The 22,957-nt window shown below is 42.7% G+C and overlaps 1 protein-coding gene across 3 annotated transcripts in view; it reads right to left on the bottom strand.

Annotated features, from left to right (window-relative positions):
• The window catches only part of LOC113581173 (fibrillin-2), a 61,928-nt gene that overhangs the window by 26,412 nt on the left and 12,559 nt on the right, over window positions 1-22,957 (bottom strand). For all 3 annotated transcript variants that reach the window (XM_027016129.2, XM_027016130.2, XM_027016131.2), the window contains 28 exons: window positions 21,893-22,018; window positions 20,324-20,449; window positions 17,675-17,827; window positions 16,422-16,658; window positions 16,044-16,181; window positions 15,725-15,844; window positions 15,303-15,428; window positions 14,943-15,065; window positions 14,556-14,678; window positions 13,645-13,797; window positions 11,680-11,733; window positions 11,363-11,488; window positions 9,613-9,738; window positions 8,123-8,242; window positions 7,764-7,901; window positions 6,779-6,829; window positions 6,268-6,393; window positions 5,841-6,068; window positions 5,516-5,641; window positions 4,712-4,840; window positions 4,361-4,486; window positions 3,549-3,674; window positions 3,091-3,213; window positions 2,377-2,502; window positions 1,802-1,927; window positions 1,409-1,531; window positions 1,002-1,124; window positions 17-142 (listed from right to left, as the gene is read on the bottom strand). In XM_027016129.2, the coding sequence (XP_026871930.2) occupies window positions 17-142; window positions 1,002-1,124; window positions 1,409-1,531; window positions 1,802-1,927; window positions 2,377-2,502; window positions 3,091-3,213; window positions 3,549-3,674; window positions 4,361-4,486; window positions 4,712-4,840; window positions 5,516-5,641; window positions 5,841-6,068; window positions 6,268-6,393; window positions 6,779-6,829; window positions 7,764-7,901; window positions 8,123-8,242; window positions 9,613-9,738; window positions 11,363-11,488; window positions 11,680-11,733; window positions 13,645-13,797; window positions 14,556-14,678; window positions 14,943-15,065; window positions 15,303-15,428; window positions 15,725-15,844; window positions 16,044-16,181; window positions 16,422-16,658; window positions 17,675-17,827; window positions 20,324-20,449; window positions 21,893-22,018 (3,648 nt within the window). The remainder of the gene's footprint in view (window positions 1-16; window positions 143-1,001; window positions 1,125-1,408; window positions 1,532-1,801; window positions 1,928-2,376; window positions 2,503-3,090; window positions 3,214-3,548; window positions 3,675-4,360; window positions 4,487-4,711; window positions 4,841-5,515; window positions 5,642-5,840; window positions 6,069-6,267; window positions 6,394-6,778; window positions 6,830-7,763; window positions 7,902-8,122; window positions 8,243-9,612; window positions 9,739-11,362; window positions 11,489-11,679; window positions 11,734-13,644; window positions 13,798-14,555; window positions 14,679-14,942; window positions 15,066-15,302; window positions 15,429-15,724; window positions 15,845-16,043; window positions 16,182-16,421; window positions 16,659-17,674; window positions 17,828-20,323; window positions 20,450-21,892; window positions 22,019-22,957) is intronic.

Raw genomic sequence — 22,957 nt, 5'->3', positions numbered from 1 at the left:
CATTGTAGAGGATCACCTTGGCACGCTCTGCTGTCAGGGGCTTGGGTGAAGCCCATCTCACACTCACAGCGGTAGCCTCCAGGGAGGTTCTGACACTGGCCATTTTCACACAAGTCTACGTTCTCTGCACACTCATCCACATCTGCATCACATTTCACAAAAGATCACTTTATGACATAAGCTACTGGCACTTCTTTAGATCTGACATGGGGATTGAGCCCAAAAGTCTTTGTATTATATTAAAATGATACCTTAACCTTAAGGCTTGTCACGGGGTTATTAAAAATAAGGTCAATTATTCAGTCACTTTTTTTTAACCTAATATTAATAGTTGTATAAGAAAAAAGTCTGTAATATTCTGTGGTTGCTTGGAATGTAAGGGGTTAATTATTTTATCTGAGTTATTGTCACAGAATGCTCCCCTTCCCACTGTTCATGTGGTATGGTCCGCCACGTGCAGTGGGAGTTCAATAACTGTCTTGTTTGTAACCACTCCGCTGTTGTTAGCACACACCCGCACCTGGTTTGTTGTTATGTATGTATGTATTTAAACCCCTGTTGGTGTGTGCCTGTTTGTCTGTCTTTGATTCTTTTTGTGACTATTTGTATTTCACATTGAACTTGTAGTCGTGTCTGTGTTAGATGTTGCTTGTGTTCACCCTTCTTGTTCCACGTGAGGGCCATTGTGTTTATCGTTTGTGTTGTGTCTAATAAATGCCAGTCTTCATCGAGAGAGGTCTGTACGTCCTGTTCCTTGCCCTGCAGCACTTGGGCCATCACAGTTATCACGACAGCAAGCATTGTTTTAGATCATGTCACAAAATAACCACCATGGTGGCTTGGCAGAACTAACATCTGTTTGGTCATAATAAGTTCTGGTTTTAGCCCTTGAAAAGACACAAATAAAGAATCAAGGTACCTGTTAAAAAATCCCCCCCCCCAAAAAAAGGCAATAAAATGGTGACTCCGTGAGGTGGACGCATCTCCAAACTTTGTCTGACCTGAGCAGATGAAGCCATCGCCGTTGAAGCCATCGGAGCAGGTGCAGTGGTATGAGCCTGGTGTGTTCACACACCTTGCACTGGCACTGCACCGGTGCACCCCACTGGCACACTCGTCCAGGTCTACGTGGGCCAAACACATCAGGTTAGATGCTCATCAGGTTTTAGGGCTGTCAGGTTAGATGCCCGTCATGTTATACACCCATCAGGGTAGATGCCCACAGGCGAAAAGTCACTCTTTACCTATGAGCATATCCCTGAAAATTCTCCTTCACTCTCCCTACCTTAAGTCTGTATTTCACATTTAAGCTAGTTTGTCCAATATCCCTTAGCAAGTTCTACAGATCAGCAGTGGCCATTTAATTCAAGGTTGAGGCTGAATCAGAGTTAATGGAGATAGTTCTTACCGATACATTTCACTCCATCACCTACCCATCCCTCTCTGCAGGAGCAGCGGAAACTGCCAGGAGTGTTAGCACAAGTGGCGTGCATGGCGCAGTTGTGAGCATCAGTCTTACACTCATCAATGTCTATCAAAGACAAACAGGATTGTTTTGATCCTTTCATCATCATAGCTAAAGCCTGTACAAGTGTGGAGAATGGTTTGCATCTCCTGGTGTAAGGCAGGTTTTAATATCTGTAACTGTAGGGAAATGGTAATTTATTGTTTAACAACAACATTCCCAAATAATTGCAACAAATAATTCATAAAGCCAATTTACATGTGTATGACAATTTAATGTGACGTCACATTATGCACATAATGCTTAAGCTTCACAGAACCGCAAGTCGCTTCTCACCCGTGCAGCCAGAAGCATCCTTCCTCACTGAGTAGCCCAGCTCACAGTGACAGATGTAGGAGCCCTTGGTGTTCTCGCACTCCCCAGACAGGCAGATGTTGGCATCCATCTCACACTCGTTTACATCTGCAGGAATGGTACAAGCATACAGTGATCCTCTGCCAAACCCCCACCTCGAGATGCTCAGCAGAACAAACGAGGGTCTGGCTAAGTGTGGTAGGCAGATGCTCGAGAGAGAGAGAGAGAGAGAGACTCTGCTCACTGTGGGTCTTTATTCAACCCTGACGACTCTCGCCTGGAGGGCTGGTGTCTCGCCTGGAGGGCTGGTGAGCAGGGTGGCAGGAGGCAAGGCTAATTCCAGATAGTTTAAAGAATGTGAATGTGTAATATTACTAGTAACTACTAGTACTTTAATTGGTAGTCACGAATAATTATTGGACGGGACATGAAGGGACTGTCATATAGGGAAAATATCTCAACTTTGTGTGTGAAAACTAATTAACTTTTTTATTTAATTGTTTCTGCATATTAGTTTTATTTGTATACATATGTAGTTTTCTTTAAGTCAAATTTACCTATACATGATTTTGTTTCCACGGAGGCAATGAATCCATCATAACAGAGACAGTGGTACGCTCCAGGGACATTAGAGCACTGACCACCATCACATATATCAGGCTCTTCCTCACATTCATCCACATCTGGACAGAGAGAGTGAGAGAGAGAGAGAGAGGGAGGGAGAGAGAGAGAGAGAGAGCGAGAGAGAGAGGGAGGGAGAAAGAGAAACAAAGCAGAGAGACATAGAAACTGAGAGAGCAGGAGAGTGAGAGAATGAGATGCAGCTGTTAAACAGCTCTTTACCTTTCAACCATCAAAACTCACTGTCATTTCTAAGCTTTTGTTTGAAGTGTATGCGTGTGTGTTAGCTGAGCACATTCCAGAACGCACCTTCTTCAGCCTTTCACATTCCCCTGCCATGACTTATCTACTTTGAAACCCAGCAGTTATGACTCTCTAAATTCCCAGAGACATGGGCTACAGTGGTGTCATGTCCATGTGTGTGCAGTGATGGCCCGTAACAGCTGTCCTCCATCCCACTAACCCACCCTGCCCCTGCATTACCCTGTATCTTCCCTGCTCCAACACCCATCATCCATCTCACAAACTGCTTCATAATCATTCACCAAGCTGAAACAGGTGGGACAGGCAGTTTCTCCAAGGGTGTTCCTTCAGTGGCACAGGGCCCCTGGTCTGTTCACGGTGGCACAGAGGTGCTGTCTGTCTTATACCTGTGCACATCCTCTCATCTGGCATTAGCATGTAGCCGTGCCCACAGCTGCAGGTGTAGCTGCCCTCTGAGTTAGTGCAGTGCAGGTCACAGCCCCCGTTCTCAATGGCGCACTCATCTATGTCTGAAACACATGGTGGAGAATGAGTCAGATGGAGAGTCACGCACAGCTGATGCAGCGGCTGGGTAGTTTATGACACTCAGTGGTGGTTCAATTCATGAACAGATTCAATGAGTCGATAAATATTACACGCAGTAATTGCACAAAGGAAGGAAATCAAGCAAGTAGAAGAATCATTAAGTAGATTATTGATCAATAGTGCAGAAACAACACAGCGGAAATAAAATTACAAATGTGTACATAATCCTAAATTTTACAGCTGGGTGAAGTGATCACTTTCCTACATGTACCATATGTTGGTAGTTCAGCTGCTGAGTTCTGCATGTGCAGTGCTTTACCTGTGCACCCTTTCCTGTCAGGGGTTGACTGGTATCCAGGGGAACAGGAACACCGGTAAGTGCCTGCCACGTTCACACACTCACCATTCCGACAGAGAGTGGCACTCAGCTCACACTCATTCACGTCTGGACGGACACAAACACACGAATTATGCACGCACATTCCATTCCAGCAAAAATCAGATCCATAAGAATCATGGCCATGTTAACTCTTCTGGCTAGAAAGGCATGAATGAGACTCCTTCAGTAGCACTGATCTAAGAAACACCTTGTGAGATCATCTTTCCTGAAGCCTCCATTGAAGACTGCTGTCTTTCCCCAGCAGAGCCAGCTTGAAGAGACAGTCTGCTCATGCTTAAAACGATTCTGCTTTAGGTGATAACATCAAATCTCATAATCCAGACAAGGCAACTGTGGATGGGTGAGCAAGCCAAGGGCGACAGCGGCAGGGAAAAACTCCCTAGAGCACGAGGAAGAAACCTGGAGAGGAACTAAGGCTCAAAAGGTGGTGTCCATACTCCTCTGGCCGACAACGGACTCCATAATAACCACAATTTAAATCATAAGGAGCAGAACAGGTAGTGAGAGAGAAAGAAAATCATAATTGTAGAAATAGAGAAATAATCAATGAAGTGCTATTCTGGTTTTGACGGTGTGCATGTGTCTAAAACCCATATTACATGAGAACGTCTGTCAAGGGCATCAGGGGATGGTGGGAGGAGCCATGGCAGCACAGTAAGAACATGACAGCATGACACACATGACATGACGTGTGTGTGTGTGTGTATATGTGTGTGTGTGTGTGTTGTCACCTTCACAGGCATCGCCATCGGGAGACAGCTGGTAGCCAGGTGGGCACACACACTGGTAACTTCCTTCTGTGTTTTCACAAGAGCCTCCTCGACAAAGCGCAGGGTTCCGTTCACACTCATCAATATCTGTAAAACACATGCAAACACACACACACACACACACACACACACACACACACACACACACACAGCTGTACTTCAGCAACCTCAGCTAAAAAAAGTGCAATACAACAGTGCAAACACTACATTCATTCTATGTCCTACTGACCAGTAGTGAGGAACACATCAGTATCCATCCTGTAGAAACATAGGCAGTGGGTTGGAAATTGGAAGGGAAGTTATGGAACTCACCCATGCAGTTCTTCATCATCATGAAGCCACTCTCATAACCTGGCAAGCAGTCACACTCAAAACTGCCCGGGGTGTTCACACATGTGCCATGCCCACACAGGTCGGGGGAGATCTTGCACTCGTCAATATCTGTTCTCACAGACGCACACCCATGCACATCCAAACACACATATACACACACACAATGAAGACTGTAAAGCACCATCAAACTTTGATGCACCCCTTAAAGCAACCCATCAACACTAGTGTTATGAAAGTGCAGAAGACCTTTACTACTGACTGTAAATATTTACTTAAATTAAACTATTTAAAGGTGTCCTTTGATTTTTTAAAAGTGTTTTTAGACCTGGAATCATCCCTTCAAAACCTCATAGAAAATGTTAAATGCAATATGGCAATGCATTACGTGTCTATTAGTTTCTTCATTTGACCCTGTGGCCCTAAAACAGGCTGTGCCTCAGCCATAACAGAGCTGCTGGTTTCTGGCCTCTTAGCCCAACCTATGGGGCTTACCAGTAGCCCACTAGCTACACGTGATCAATGGGCATATCAAATATATACGTGAAAGAGGAGCATAGTTTAACTGGGTGGACTGCAAGGGCTTCTCAGTGTTTCAATTGTAATTGTAGGCATTAGAGGACTCCAAAAATGATGAACCTCACTTTCAATTAACTGTATCTAAAGTAAGAGTAAACACATTTATCAAAGAATTAAGGGTGTTTTTCTCCTGATCGGTCATTTGCAAGTAAAGAGTTGCAAAGTGTAATACAGTATGTGATTTTGGTTCCAAGTGGATAGCATTACCTGTGCAGTTTCGTTCCTCTGTATCCAGGGCAAACCCTCCGTTGCAACGACATCTGAAGCTGCCAACTGTGTTCCGGCATGTCCCATGAGTGCAAATGCTGGGGAACATTTTGCATTCATTGATGTCTGCCAAAGGAATGATTTTGATCAAAATATATTGACAAAACTGCAAAAATAATGAATCAAGCCAAGCAACTCTACTTTTGTTTTTAGTGACTCCTACCAAACGATTCAACACAGCAACAGCCAAAATATAAAAAAAACAACACAAAAGTGAAGGCACATGGATCTCTCTCAACACCACGGAAGAGACAATAATTGTCACCTTTATACAGGGGTCTGCCTGTGAGCACGTCGGCGCGGTTGTCAAAGCCAGGTCCTCTGGGGCACAATGCCTCGTAGTGGCGTGTGCCAGGCTCTGGGCATGCCTCACACTCCTTCCCCCAAGCCCCACCGACCGTGCAGCAGCACACATCCATCCGGAACCTTCCGGGTACTGGCTGGCCACACACATCCTCATCATAGGTTAGGTAACAGTGCTCCGAGCGAGTGTCTAGGAAGGACGAAACAGAAGCGTATTTTCAGTTTGCACACTGCTGTCCTCAGTACTAAATCGAAACTGACACACTGAAGATCTGTGAAATGCAGAACTGCAGAACCCTTTGACAGAACCTGTACCAGGGCACAAATCTTGATGTGCCCTCGGACAGAGAAAGAATGCGCCGTGGGCGTAAAGGGGAGAGGTGTATCACCTATGCAGAGGCGTCCAGTGGCGTCCAGTGTGAGGCCTTCAGGACACTGGCACTTGAAAGATCCTCTTGTATTCACACAGAACCCATTGGGACACACTCTGGGAAACACCTCACACTCATTTACATCTGAGAGAGAGTGAGGGAGAAAGAGAGAGAGAGAGAGAGAGGTGAATACATACGGTTCCCCCATAATGTAAACTTTAAAATTATTTAATCATTATCCATTCCATGAACTGGAATTAACGAGAAGATTGAGTGAAAAGCCAGTTATACTCATATTTAAAAGCCAGTTATATTTATTTTCTTCTTGTTAAGGTTAATTTCTTTGTTTATGGTATCTTACAATATTGTCTATACTGTATATGCTGTATATTATACTTCTACTGTTAATACCTAAACCATCTAGGATCAAAGTGTTATCATAAAATAAACAGTTTTGTACAAACATTAGTATCAAACAAAACCCATAAGCAAATGTCAAATAACCAAGCACATCACTTTAAATGCTCACCCTCACAAGTGGTCCCTCTTGGTCGAGCAAACCCTCTTTCACAAACAGGATCTGAAAGTGATATTCAAGAAAGAAATTTACGACATACGTTTCAAGACCTGCAGAATAACTGACATATTCAAGTATATTTTATCTTAATCTGATGAAAATCTAAGTTTATATCGCCTCAAATCCTGGGCACAAACAGCTGCACCCAGGGCACCATTGCACACACCATTTACTTTGCTTCCAGTGCTCTAGATTTCAGTGAGAATTAGTTAATGAGGTGATCCCAGAGCCTGCTGTGGTCAGAACTGGGAGCCTCTTGCGACAGTGGCATGCCCAGGAGCAAACACAGAGAGCATGGTAGTTAGCCCATTCAAACCAAACGGTGGTAAGAACAGGGGAGAGTAGCCAGACGCCTAAAGGCGCTGGCACAGGTTCAGACCACATGAGAGAGCACAATGGGCTATCCAGTCATCCACAACAGCGGGCTACAGTATCCATTTCAATGACAGAACACCAGTGCCAGCTGCAATTCACTTCTGACACAACTTGGGCCAAGGCCTTGTCAGTTTGTATTGGTGCAAGTTCACTGGATGACATAATAGAGTTTTTAGGCAGAAGTACATGATGATAAATATATCTCAACCATTGGGATAACAAGGAGAAATGATTCAAACCTAAAAATAAACTTTGGCTATAGCTCGGTTGAGGCTATTAAAAAGCCTGTGGGATGTCAATGGATTTACATTTAAAAAATTTTATTTCACCTACAGCTACAGCATCTAAACAGAAAACTACAATGGCCTGATGGGAGTAAACAGGAGAATTTTAGAATTTACAAATAAAAAGGAGGAATCACTGCCTTGTGTTAGTTGTTCCAGCTAAAGTGCATTCTGAAAGAGTGAATCAGAGTGTACGCAGGTGCAGTTAGCTAAAAACATATTGGGAAAGCGTCAACAGAAGCCAGGTGTTCGAGCTGCCCAAGAGAGAATGGACGCACCAGCCTGGCAGGGCTCGCAGGGGCTCCCCCACGCTGCCCCCAGCGTGCCGCAGCACTCTGACCTCAGGGTGGCGCCGTTAACGTTCACCTCGCAGCGGCCGTCCTGGATATTAAGCCAGCATGTGCCCTTTAGGGAGTCTACGGAAGCCACAAGTTCACTCAAAACACATGCAACTAATGCACATTGTCAAAGAGAGAGAAGTTAAAATCACATACTTATTGGAAGTTTATAATAATAAAATCTAATAATGTACACCCTCTCCCCCTCGAATTTAGACTATTTATTGAATTGGCTGCTGTATTATCATTAGTTCAGTGTGTTTGTATGTGTATGGGTGTGTCCATCTGGGTACAATTACCAATGCAGATGAGACCAGTTGGGTCCAGTTTACTGCCAGGAGAACATTCACAGGAGAAAGAGCCCACATTGTTCTTACAAACTCCATTAACACATGGACCACTCTCACATTCATTCAAGTCTGCAGCAAAAAGGAGAAAGTTGAAGAGGTATTAGCAGAGAGCTCCCTAGCTCAGCACACATAGTGAAACCATGAGGGTTTAGTGTACATTTACAAGCTTTTGTATTTGTACTGTATGTCAGTGTTATCAACATCATTCTTTTGAAAGCCAAATAGGACCTCATGAGGACATTAAATCTACAGTGCATTTCTGGGTAAAAGGCATAAACAGTAGAAGACAGTAAAACAAATCACTATGGCCCGCTGCAGAAACACTCCTGGCCAGATCGTATCTCACCATTCCAGACACTGTAGATACAGTCAGCTTTGTTACTTGGAGAATATCACAATGTTTCATCCACTGTTAATGTCTAGGAGTGCAGGAAAAATAGCACTCCACGTAAAAGCAACCGAAAAAGCACAGAATGTCATAAGGTTGTGAACTGATTTCACATTGATTTATTGCAAACGGTGACGTGGCTAGGAGGCACAGATGAATCATTTGGTTTCAAATAAATATGACTCATAAGGGTCTGTTTTAAGGCAGAGTTCGGGGAAGAGCCCCTCAAAGCTGAAGGGTGTGTGATGCAATTACCTTAAGTGAGTATAAAGAAAGATAAGCATGGAAGAGTTTTAGAGAACGTTTTACAGAGTGAAAGCAAAACCAAAACGCCTGCTCTTGTTCTGTGTGTATATGTGTGGGTGTGTGCATGCGATGTACTACAGCATAGCTTTTAGAACTATGCACAGCTGCAGATTTTTGTTCCTCTTCCATCCAAAACACTGTCCAGCTGTTCTGCCGGTGGCCGTAGCATATCCCTCCACCCCAAGCCTTCCCATGCTCCTGTTCCAGCCATAAAAACATCCTGTTTTTTCCCTCTGGTGTCCATTACGACACCTAAAATCCAAAGGGCTCTGTCCACCAGCCAGCTGCACTGAGACCCCAAACTTATATCTCAGTAAAACCCCTGGACCCTGAGGAAAAGCCAAGGATGCGCTTCCATGCGTCTCCTTTGCCACAAAAATCCAATAAAGGTCTAAAGATTTGACAGGGACAAGCCTTGGAAGTCAAAACTGAACACTGAACGCTAGTCCCACATGAGAGCCAGGGTGAAAACTGGCTCTCATTCAGCATTACAGCATTACTGACGTGTAGCTGTTTAAGGAAAACTGAACAAATGTATTCCAACACTTATGACATACTCAAGGTCTTGAGGAAGACAATTTTCCATAGCATTGTTGGTTATAATAATAGCTTGCAAACATAGGCCACAAATGGGTTCATTTTTTTTCAGTGAGAAATTTCAGATATGTTTTAAACCACACAGGCTTGGAAAAGCTTCTCCAGTGCATCAGAGACTGCTGTCCACCAGGTGTCTCCTTCGGTTCACCTTCACATGTCTCCGAGTCCTGTCTGAAGAGGTAGCCCTTGGGGCATGTACAGGTGTAGCTCCCTGGAATGTTCCGGCAGAGGCCATTATCACAGAGGAGTGGGTTCACCAAACATTCATCAACATCTGCGAGGGGAAAACGGAGAACGTTGCTTTGAGATCTTCTATGAAAAGCCAGACACATAGATCTCAGCATGTCCTCCGCAGCACATATTAAGGACACATAAAACAAGTGGACTAGAAAGGTTATTTGTGAGTCACCAAATAAATAAAATACATTTTGTGTCCATTTTCGAGAGAAACTATGAACACAATTCAGACAAATTCATTCTACTCTTTGAGGCTGCTGTAGGTTCAATAAGTGGTCCATTCAATTACAAGAGAGCAGAACAGTGACTAACTGTCTAATTTGTAGTTATTATTATTATGAATCTTGCCAAGATGTTATTACTATAAAGTTTCCAGTCCCAAAGGCCTATTCTGCCTGTATAATCAGAATAACACTTGTTTGGAAAGTATAATCTAATTCCACTGATATCATATTCTATAAAATTCTTTTGGAGACAACAGAGGACAGAAAGAGGCTTTGGGAATTTATGACCTGCTATTAAAGGCTTGGTTTTTGTTCTTTCCAAGGCACAAAGAAGAGGAATGCAGTAATGTGACATGACAAGCAGGAGATTACACTATTTCACCAATCTACCAAAAACAAAAACATTAGACCCTCTCCGAGCTTCAGAAAACCTGAATCAGTATTACATAACATTAACCACAACATGCCTTTATTTTAGCAAAACTAATGGGCCTCATGTAACATGGTCATAAGTGTCTGTTAGTGTTAAGTAAACTTAAATATAATAGCAAATGAATCACATATGAGATATTAAAATATACTTTCAAGTTCTTCATGCATTTATTTTGCAGACATTTTAGTAACACATTGTAATGCTACAGATGATCTTTAATTCACAATAAGATAAACTTACTATTTAAATTGAAGCGTGGGGTATTTTATGATATTACACTAGTCTTAATTAATAGGCAGAATTCAGCAGAAATAAACTGACCATCTCTTCTAAAACTATGCATAGTCAAAGAACTTATTTATGTTCTGCCTATAAACATAGTAAAAAGCCTTGTCATGTTACACTAGGCTGATAAATATGCACTACAATCTAAAGTAGTCTTATCTCATTCTTCAGGATCCACCCAGATCCAGATCAGTTTCTTTTAAAACACTTTAAAAAGCTGGTGAAATGGTTTGCAGCAGCAGAGAGGACCGGAAGAAAAGTCTGTCTGTTCTCTCTCTCCTTTTTTGTGCCACTGGACTGTCTCTCTCAGACACTCTGGCCCCACTCTGCTCTCCTACATCTTCTCAGCTTCCTGTCTGCCTTACTTCGCCAGCTCCTGACATGATGCCATTGCAGCATGAATGGAAAGCGATTTGCCTTGCTCAGCAAACTAGAGCATTGGCACACTCTGTAAGAGAGTGTAGCATTCTGTAACTAGGAAAACGTTTTGACTGTATAGTGAACCAGAAGGAACGTAGACTGGAAGGGCTGCTGCAAAGCTTAAACCCTTGGCTTGCTTGGTTTCTTCTTACAGCGGAGAGGTAACCAGGTAAAGACTACCACTTCATTGAGTAGAAATGTGAACTTTTCTCTCTACTTTATAAAGTTGAAATCCCGGTAGTATTAATCCCATATAATAAAGTAATATTCTCCGATTGAGGTTTAATCAGGTTACTGACCTACGCAGGTCCTGCCACTGTGGTCAGTCTCAAAGCCGGTGTTGCAGAAACAGCGGTATCCTCCTCTCAGATTCTCACATGCACCATTGGAGCAGATACCAGGATCCAGGGCACACTCATTGATGTCTGTAGTCCAAACGATCATCACAGAATTATACATTTTGCATTCTTTCAATCTATGCTGTCAAGCTGAGACAAAAAGCCATAGGAAAACTACCATGCTATACATAGGCCTGGTTTCTTCATTGAATCCATTAGAAACACAGGCTTGTATGGTTTATGTCAAACCACAATACAAGATACAGAACTGGGGATACCTGTTCCATCGATGGAAAAACCAATCCCGCTTCGACACAAGGCATTGAATTCAGCTAGAGAAAGCAAGGGACAAAATGCAGGTTAGGTTTTGAATGAAATTCATTCATTTGAACAATGGCGCAGATGTGGAGGTTGTTTATTCCTGAGGTCAAGATAAATACCAGCAAAAAGCACAGCGCCGAGCTCTCATCACACTAATAGCCCTATGACCTATGACCTATGACCTCTAACTATCTACCCAGTAGCCATCCATGGTGCCTTGTCTTGTCACACCTTACCTCCCATGTCCCATGTCTACACTTCCTCTTTTGAACTTCCTGAAATATAACTAAAAGCCATCAGTAAGGATGTCTTAACAGGTGCAATCCATTCAACTGCCAACTGAACAGTGAAGAGTTTCAAAACAAAAACTTGCAGAGGTAGCCTTAGTGTTAGACCATGCGGTTAGTAAAAAGTTTAAATATCCTTACTACAAATTTTTCATAGTCATGCAAGTTTATTTAAATATAAAAAAGCATCTGAACATACAACACCCAAGATAAGAAGTATCCAAGTGATGGTGTTCAAATAAACTTCTAGGGGATTCAAGAAATTTGTCCTCAAAAACCTTTTTCAACAAAGGGTCATCCTCGTTTCTTTGCAGCAATTCTTCCAACTGTTCCAATGCAAAATCTCCTCTGAATTATCAGCTGATGCTGAAACACCAGGAAGTATTTAACTATATTTCTGGGGCAATTAATCACAGATTTCGGCTGTAATGAATTCACCCCTCTGAGATCACTTCTGGCCAGTTTTGTCTTGTCTTCATGAATGCCAATTCCTATTACAATGTTTGCCTGTATTGTGCACAGCAATTACTTTCACAGTTATTTAGGTCAAGGGTTGCTCAATTCAGTCCATGGGGACTGCCAGTAAGTCCACATGTCTGCTGCCCACACTCCTCAGACAGGTAATGAAGAGCACTGATAGAGAACTGATTACCTGCCTCAGGTGTGTTACAAAATGGATCACAATAAAAATGCTGACTGGCTGGGAGTTCCCCTGAATGAAGTATCATGCCAGTAACTCAGAGGAAGATATATACTGTAAGTGTGTCAGTATTTTTACATGTACACATATGGCAGAAATCTGCTTCCTTTGCATCAACATTTCATTGAATTGCGCATGCTTTCCATTTCCACCTAAAATAATACATGATAAAATAACACATGCATAAATCATTTAGAGAAATCTGGTTTCATACAGGTATACACAAACCTCTGACTGGCACTTGTAGGTCTAAGTATTTCATTATGAAGTGGGAGGAGGTGATTTCCTGAGCCCAATCCCCTCATTATTTCAGGCTCAGACATGAACAGCTACCGATGAGGACAGCCGCAGAAATAGACCACTTTTTTATAGTTGAAGTTCATTAGGGTTCATAATTAGCAATGAGCCATCTTGAGGTTGAACTTCATTTGAAGTGCAAAAAGCTTGACGTGACATGAATGCTCAAATAGCCCTAAAGCTTGAAGTGAATTTAAATGCTCAAATAGCCCTAAAGTTTGAAGTGAATTTAAATGGGACTTCTGTACTGTACCTAGAGGTCCTTGAAAGACCTGACATATATTTAGTCTACAGTATGACTTATTCTAAATGATTGTTTCTTAAAAGTCTGAACTATGTACACTCACATGTGCATGCACACACAGACACACACATACAGACACAAATACCTGTTTGACTGCATGCAGAATACACTCATGTGCATCCTCTTATCTTCTAAAGAAGCATTAAGATGAGCTAAAAAGCAATTCCCTTCTGCTGAGCTTCAAATCAGACCTTCCCCAGTCAGAAACAAAAATCTCCCCGAAACTTAAACCAGACCCAAGGCAATTGCTTAATCAAACAAAACTGCCATAACAGTGTGTGTATGTGCCAAAGAGGGAAAAGGTCATGCATGGGGTAAGAAATCGAAGTCGTACCTGAGTTCAGAGAAGGGCATGGTTGGCATGGTTCTCCAAAGCTGTAGTGTGTATTGGCACAGCAACAGGCAGACTTAGTGAGCGCTGCATGGAACGGGCGCGCACACACGCCCTTTTTAATGGCGCCATAGCAAGTACTGCGCATGTGTGTGTCTGGTGGCAGGAGGTCAAGAGAAATAGGGGCAGAAATCAGGCTTCACCCATTCATATCAACAAGTGTGCGCCAAAAGATCAAGATGGTCACTGGACTCGACCCCACATCATGCACACTAAAACATAACCGCATTCTAAACACTAAAGCAATTGTATTCAAGCAATCATACTCAGTAAAACAACGCACTGCGCACACCACAGTACAATCACAGTGTCCTGTGCTGACAGTGGCCCACAAAGGAAATTAACAGGGTAATTCTATTGAGACATTTTTGTGATCTAATGTGTTTGCTGAGAAGCAAGTATCAATTTCCTGAAAAGCCCACTGTGACAATAAGAGAAAGCTTGAGTAATTGTGACTATATCACTGCGTGAGTTATGCCGATGCTGGATGGGAGCATAGTTTGGCGGTGGACGGCCTGGCTCAGTGTTCAGCCTAAATCTGAAACAGGTTGTTGATGTAACACATTTTGTTGAGAGTGGAGGGCTTGGATTGAGTGGCTGAGCGCATGTGAGCGTGTGAGCGTGTGTCTTCACTCTGTTTACTAGTGCAACATCATCCTCTCCACAGCAATCAGTATTTGTGTACTGGTGATGTATATAGAACAAGTCTGCAAGCTCGCATATGATGGCTAACAGGATGAATCAGTGTTTACAACTCATGTGACACATATGGTCTCTACCCGTGGGGACAATTTGTTCATGTCACAGAAACTAAAAAGAATGTGCGTGCCTGTGTGTATTTTATTTCTCCTTACCCACACACGAGCGTCCATCAGGCCCAACAGCCAGGCCAGCGGAGCACTCACACCTGTGTGAGCCCTCTGTGTTCACACACCGCCCATATGCACAGATCCCAGGGGTCAGGCACTCGTCAATATCTGCGACAATAGCTATCTCGTTAGAATACACACACACAAACATCCACTAATACACAACATGCATATATTTTAAATTCCCCAGATCAGAGACACGCCCAAAATGATCTGTACTGGTCTTAGCTAGAGCTCAAGGAACCCTTATGGACTCAAAAATATTTAGCTGAAATACATCCAATGTAAAATAACAAGTGTTGAAATAACAAGTGAGACAGTTTTGGGCAAAGTTGTAAAGTGTGGGACGTTACATTTGGCAACAGTACACACCTGTGCAGTATCGCCCACTAGAGGCTAGTGTGAATCCATGCTTGCACACACACTTAAAGCTGCCATCTTCATTGATGCACATGCCATTCAAACACATGTTTGTTATGGCACATTCATCATTGTCTACAGGTGCAAAAGAGGAAAAGGTATTTTAAAAAGTATGCTGTTATTAAATATATATTGCTCTGCTAAGGCATGGGCATTATCAGAACCACAGCATCATTAAGACCGATGAACACAATGCACGACTGTATCGCTATTAGCTCATTCCATGCTCGAACCCATCACATCCACGTATAACTGCACTCTCTCACGTCTGATGTGGGAGGCTTGTAGGTGTAGCAGGTGGTGCTGCCTTACCCACACAGTTCCTGCCATCGGGCGTCAGCTGGAAGCCAATGTTGCAGATGCACTGGAAGCTGCCCGGCATGTTGAGACAGCGGCCGTTCCGGCAGAGCAGGCCGTTCTGCAGGCACTCGTCGGTGTCTGCCAGGGAACGCACCACACCAGCCCAACGCAAACAGAGACATGAGTAGTCAACATGAGCCCTGACAGGATCCTTCCAAAACTGCTCGATAGCTTGATGTTTTATATTTTTTCATAGTGACCATGTTTCTTATTGTAAGGACATTAAGGTTTCTTTTGGATGTTTCCAAATCCCACATTTCCCCATTCCAAATCAAATTTAATAGAAAATGTAATAAAGTCTTTATAAAAAGTTCCGTAATTGTTCAAAATTTGTCAGATCTATCTGCTAGAGATTGAGCCGTGCAGAGACGCACCCACGCAGGCCTGCTGGCCCAGAGGCCTATGGAAGCCTAGATGGCACTTGCAGTAGTAGGAGCCGGCTGTGTTGACGCAGTCTCCATTCACACAGGGGTCAGACATACACTCGTCTACATCTGGCAATGGCACATGGATGAAAAGAGATATTTTATTAATCTGCAAATATTGTTCATTGCTTTTCGAGCAGTATCCTTGTCTAAAAAATAAACTCCAACCACATACATTCTTGTGTGTAATCATTTTGCTTTTAAGCAGCACGCTTGTGCATCAAGTCTAAATATGAGACAACAAAGTCAAGCAGTGAAGTAGCTCTACCTGTGCACTCCGATTGGCTGTCCAATCTGTAGCCAACATTGCATTCACAGCGGTGGCCAGAACCCACTGAGACACAGCGTCCATGAAGACACAGGTGGGGCATCAGCAGGCATTTGTTCATGGTCTTGTTTAAACTAACTGAAAAAAAACCACATTTACTTACATTCAGGTGAGGCCTGCATTTGGTATTAAAAGACGTGTGATTGAATGGAAGATTGTTTGTCTTCTATGGGCATTTTATACATCAGTAAACTTCAGCTACAACATAAATGTTTGTATGTTGACCATCATCCGTATACATAAAGTTGCCATGATTAGCATAAGCAGGCTGTAAAAAAAAGCTAAACTCTTGTGTTTGTGTTGAAGTGTTCAGCTCACCAACGGGTCCTTGTGGCCCTTGTCCATTCCCACTGATGGGAATATGAGGGATTTGAGTGATCTGTGGAACCTGAGGATATATGTGACCATTCCCATTGACTGGATAAATTGTTTGGCCATTGAGAGTGCTATCATGTCCAGTGGGAGGTTGAGGAACTCTTCCCCCTAGAATGCCAGTATCCACATCTGGATACCCTCCTGCTGGGGCGCCCTCTAAACACAGCCTGTGGAATTCATCTGAGCAACACAACAAAGAGACTCAGTCTTTTATGATGAACTGTAACACTGACCAGCAACCAAACACTGATGTGTTGTTTTTACATGCTTTTACTTTTGTATTTTAATCTTTATTTATATAAAGCTGTGATTACAGTCTTATTTATAGTGCTTCCCTGATTATAAAATTAAAACAAGAAGGCTTTCTGTCTACTGAAGGTATTTTGAATTAACTCTTCAGGCTCTAATTCTGTGTCTGCGCTGAGGCACCTAACATTTTTTTATTAATTTTGCAGGGTACATGTGTGTTCATCGGCGTGCCTCTGATGAGGTTAGTGAAGTGGAGTTCTTCGATTCAAAAGCGGAGGCCATACTTTGACTGTGATATATTTTGGTGTGGTAACTCTGTACTTCCCTGACAAGTATGTATGTTTTCTCATCTGGGAAGTTTTGTTTGTGCCAGGGGTGTCACTAGAAACGAATAGGAGGGCTAAGCCCCCAGGAGAAATTCAAAAATGACCCCAAAAGGTCACCATTACGAAATAGATATAAAATAAAAATATGACTATTTGAAGAAATTGCCTCATAGCAGACGTTTCTTCAATGTATTAGGCACGGACCTTATATGACTTATATGCTATCCATCCATTTAAATAAATACATCTGCTGCTCGTCTACTCAGTCTAACCCAGCCTCTTTTTATAATTGCACCACTCTGTGCTGCTCATTTTTGCCATGTGTCTGTGCCATGGCCTTATGCCTTATTTCTGTGCTTGCGCTTTCTCCACAAAAATAGAGCCCCTTGTTATGATGTTCCACAAATTTTAAAGAAAGTGCAAGATCATCTTTCACTGATCCTGTAACTTTTGTGTCCTTCTGTCAGACTTCCCCAAGTATTGTCACTGTAGGGTATTCATATACCAATTCATATAACTCTGACACTTAATAAGTAACTATGCTCTTACTGGAGGAATGCGAGACCCCATGTCTCTCACACTGGTCAGTGAAACAGGAGGGGTAGAGGGATGAGATCTCACCCGAGCCACGAATAGGGCACATCTCCGGGACCGTTCCTCGGGCCCAGCAGCGGGCACCATCACAACAGCACTGCATTTTAGTGAAGCGTCCAGTCATCTCCTGAGCACATCGCCCATTTAACACAGCAGCAAAGCAGGAGCCCGTGTGCTGGCCTGACACACCGACAACAACACACACACACACACACACACACACACACACACACACACACACACACACACACACACACACACACACACACACAGAGTTTATCCATTCCTTACTTAATGGTATATGGTGTACTGGCATACACCCATAGAAGAACAATACATCTGAAGAACAATAAATCTGGTCTTGGTGGGACTTTAAAACATTTTTTCTAACTCCTCATGTCATGATGATGTAAATCAAAAACAGACTAAGACTGTTTAATTGGTATTGCTGCAAAATCATGCTCTAAGAGATATTCATTAATATGGATATTTTTATGAATACATCAGTATAGATGGAAGAATGCTTTTTTGGTGAGTGCCATGTGAGTGTGATTAAATTCAGCCATACATTCCAAACATTAATCCAAATGAGTAAATTAAAAGACTTTTTCATTTTCAAACTCCATACCTCTAAACACATTTACTGTGCTGTGGTCTTCAGCGTATGATCTGAACCACGCTAAACCAACACTGCTCTTCAATTCAAAAGCGGAGGCCAATTACACCGTGTTGTAAAGCCACTGACTGCACTGTGCTGGCTTCAGAACAGCAAGATGCCGTTCTCGGGCTCTCCTGTGAAATCTTACAGAAACCTTCAAGGGCTAAAGAGTAGCCAGTCCAAGTCCGAACACAGTGCCCTGCCGTCTTGAGCTCACCTGCCTCATACATTCACCTCCTACTTCTGTAGATTTGGTTTTTGTTGCCTTTCTAACAGTGGCCTTCCCGCTGTGCCAATGCTCCGTCAGTACACACGTCCGTTTCTCATCAACGCACATCTGTGTCATGCTCTGCCTTTGGTGGAAACACCCTTCTGACTTCGGCACGGTGGTGTGAAAGCCTCCAGGCCAAAGGCGGCTGCACTTCCTACAGTATTTAGGTCAGGCAGCTTCTGCAACGGGCATCTCAGCCAACATCTGCTGCCTGAGGTGCTGTTTGCACATGTGCTTTCATAGCTTCTGAAAGCCAAAACTTTACCTCCAAGATCCTTCAGATGGACTTCCAGCATGAAATACTCTGTCAGTTCTACTCAATGTCAAGTCACATTTATGAGATGTTTGTTGCAGTGACATTACTCAGGAAAACATGCAATATAGTTTATTTACTGTAGAAGCATAAAAATTCGAAGTATGCATATACCTTATGTATCATTTATCAAATTGGTAATGTACAATTAGGTGTATTTTGCAATGCCATTTTGATTTTATTGTATGTACTTTTTTTGTTTCTTTTTCATTCTTTTAATTACCATGGTTACCTTTTACCTTCCCCTGTCGTTTGTTTCACTCACAGCGCTGATATCTGGGTTGTTTGGATTATTTTTAACACTGCCACTCATAAATACACATAGTTAGCTGCTGCACATAAGCATAACCCAACTACTGCATGTTTATGAACTTCAGGCCATGCAACCAGAAGCTGGGCATGTAAGAGAAGGGAGCCAACTGCTAGGTTCTGTTCATGTGACGTTGCAGGTGCCTTTGATCAGCTAGCTGTACTCGCTATGGAAACAGGTCCATATATGGCTAAGCTCCTCAGGGGACACTGAGCTTTTTATAAATGGCCGTGCGATAATCAGAGATAGGAACACTTTAAGATTAGCATTCAAAAAAACGTGAAAAAAAAACACAGAACCCCAAAAGCTACTCCCAGTGACTCCCTGGTTTGATGCCACAACACCCCATAATTCCCCAACCACTAAAAGAAGAGGAAGCCTCAGAACACTCTCGTCTACCTGTGGATCGGCCCACATACACTTATCTGACTGCATGTGTCATGGTGTCTCTAATAGCTAGGCCAGACTAAGAGAGAGATAGGGGCGCTTGCTAGGTTGGCACACGCCCTGACTGACAAAGTGTTATCCTGAAGTGAAATTAAAGATCCAGTTGGACCTCACTTCCACAACACAGTGCCTTAACCCTTCTGATAGATAGCACCTTGATTTGTCTGACAGACTGGAATGCTGGGTTGGTGCTGAGGGGCAGAGTGTGTGGGGTGCAGTGTGGGGACTCAGAGTGTGCGGGGCGGAGTGTGGATGTCGGAGTGTGAGGTACAGAGTGGGGGACTGAAATGTGGGCAGCGGCGTATGGGGTGGTGGGTAATTACTGGTTGAGGTCCATCTGCTGAAACTGTGTGATCTCTCCATCACATACAACCTAAGTAGAGCATTCCCTACCTGCCTCAACAAGACACGCATAAAGTTATAAAACTGTACATACGCACAGACGACCAGTGGCAATCTTAAAATGGACTACACTGTTACAGGGTAAGAAATGTTTGAGGCGTATCTGTCACCCACTGTCACACAAATGTATTCCTATGCATAGTTTCAGGCATGCCTAGTAAGCACTGTGAGGATCTGTGGTGCAATCCTAATGTTGTTTTCCCCCAAAGGTTTTCTTGCAAATTCCTTCACATGAATATACACACAGAGGGGGCCAAAGTAGTGCTTACACTCACCAAAGCAGCGAGTCTTGTCTGCGGACTGTGCATATCCAGGCAGGCACACGCAGGAGAAGCTGCCAGCCGTGTTGGTGCACTTCCCCCCATCACACACGTGTGGAACAGTGGAGCACTCATCCACATCTATCAAACGGAGATTTCAAAATCTCACATTATTCTCATCAAAAAGTCAAAACCTGGGACATTTACAACTTGTTAAGGGAAGCCAAGCAAAGATGCATATGGAAAATTCACTTTCAAACTATACTTTGTAACTTATTTCAAGTGTAGCCGATTTAACCCAAATGCTGTGCACTAGAAATATACAGAAATATATATTTACAATTTTTTTCAAAACACAAAAATGTGCTACTATTACTATTATGGACTTGTGTGAGTTTGGATGTGGGCAAAGTGAATCCCCTTGTGAGAGTTCTGAGCTGTTAGCTGAGCAAACAACAGCTGAGAAGCACTCGTGCACAGCATTTCCCAAAGGAAGCGTGCTTCCCAGAAAGCAAAGCTTCTGACCACATGGAACAGTCCCTCTCTAACATCACAGTCCAGCTTGGATTCAGACTTGTTACAGCTTACAAACAGCATGTAAGCCTGTCTTCATTTGGAAATGTTTGTACACCAAAAGTGTGAGGATGTGCCAACTCAGTGTCTTAGTGAAAGCTTCACTGTCATTTCTAATGTTTCTCACCCTGTCAAGCCTAATTTCATTTAGGCAAACACTATAGTGTACAGTTTCCATGCTTCTAAAAAGTAGAAAAAAAATATTAAACAAACCTATGTACATAGCCCACTTGTGGTCAACCACAAAATACACCTTGCATTGTGAAGAGTACAGCCCATTTATTCCCAAACCACAATGAACAGTTCAGTGTTAAAATACTAGTAATGAGAAAGTGACACTCCTGGGCTGGCAGGTGATACACAGATGACCTGTAATTAAGCAGCTTCTATTCAGCCTGCCTCCACCACAAGCTACCACTGAAGTATAGTCAGCTCTCTTTCTGTAAGCATGGTATGAAGTAATATGTTACTGTACAATTTTGAGTAATTACTTGTAATTCAAAAGAGCAAATCTGTGGTTCCCTAGGCAATCCAATTTTTTTTAGCTCCTAACAGACCTAAATAAATGTTGTATAACTCAGCTAAGAAAAAGTTGTAATTAATAATTCATTATTATCATTTACTCACTTACTTCTAAATGGTTTGTACAATCCAGAAAATGCTAGTAGGACATGTTTTAATAGGGCAAGATACTATAATTATATAAACGCCAACAAAGTACACCAACAACATTCTCATCAATTTGGTCATTAAAGCGATCAAATAAACAACGGAAAAAAGTTCTGGCTGCTAATAGTGATACTCAGTCATACAGTTAACTGGAGGCAATGCAGTGGCTCTAATCAAGTGGACAACAATAAAATAACTTGTTCTGGCTTTTTTTCTGACCCTCCTATTTTGTATTGCCCTGAAAGCTTATTTTGGATTTCAGAGAATGGGTAGTCCTGCACAATACGAAAGCACATTAAGACATGAAGAGAGAGAATGAAAGATGTGGGCATCATTACTCACCTTCGCACTTGTTCTTGCCTTCATTCAGGCGATGCCCAGCAGTGCACTTGCACTCATAAGAACCCACTGTGTTCATGCAGCGTCCTCCTTGGCATAGACCTGGCACTGCTTGACATTCATCAACATCTGTATAAAATATTCCAAAAATAAGTAAGCAGTGGTCTGTAAATCAGTAAGGATTTTTTGTGGTCAAATGAAAAAGTGAAATAGTAGCCGATAAAATGGCATGCCAATGAACATTTTGGCAGGTGAAATTTTGGTAAATCCAAAATCTGCAACAATCTATTAAATACATTGTGCTGTATAGAGTTGTTTGAGGGGAACATTCTGGGAAATATATCATATATCAGGACATAGAATAATAAACATAAACTAAAACCATAGTTCAAATGACTCCTTTATTCTTCAAAAAAACGTTTTATACAGATTTCTCATCGCTTTATTAACATTTAAACTATTATATCATCTCACTCATAGTTTCAGAGCAACATTTTTCTGGGTTGACACGTTGTATTTGCGGTGTGGTGAATGTCACCATCTCTGTGATGGTATTATGGCAATGATGAAACATTTTCAAAAAAGGTTTCAGTGCAGACTGGGAGAAATCGGTGTTGTGGTGTGATGACTCTGGTGGACACAGTAGCACCATTCATGTCTCAGTAATATCCGTCTGCAGCCCACGCCCTCCTACAGAGGTCCGGTGGAAGGACGTGGGTAGAGAGGCTGCAAAGAATCTTCCAGCTGCACAGTGCAGGAGCCCACAGGACCCTGCTGCTCCACTCTTCAGTTCACAGATGGAGAGGTGAGGTCACTCTTTAGGTAGTCTGCTGGCCAGGAAGCCCTCTGGCTCCACACATGCCGAACCGGAATCAGTTCTCCGTTCTTTAAATGTAAGCCAGTCATCTCTGTCAAATCAAGAAGCATCATGATGTCTGATGCTGCACAATGCACTGACATCAGTCAGGGCATATTTCTAGCTGTAACAGTGAACATCACAAATCAGACTGGCTCAATTTCGAAGTGAAGCTTCACTGGATCCAGGGACTTTTGGAGTACTCCAGGCAG

This window comes from Electrophorus electricus, chromosome 17, assembly GCF_013358815.1.
Source record: "Electrophorus electricus isolate fEleEle1 chromosome 17, fEleEle1.pri, whole genome shotgun sequence".
In the NCBI taxonomy this organism is placed as follows: Eukaryota; Metazoa; Chordata; class Actinopteri; order Gymnotiformes; family Gymnotidae; genus Electrophorus; species Electrophorus electricus.
This window is presented reverse-complemented; position numbering and strand designations above follow the sequence as displayed.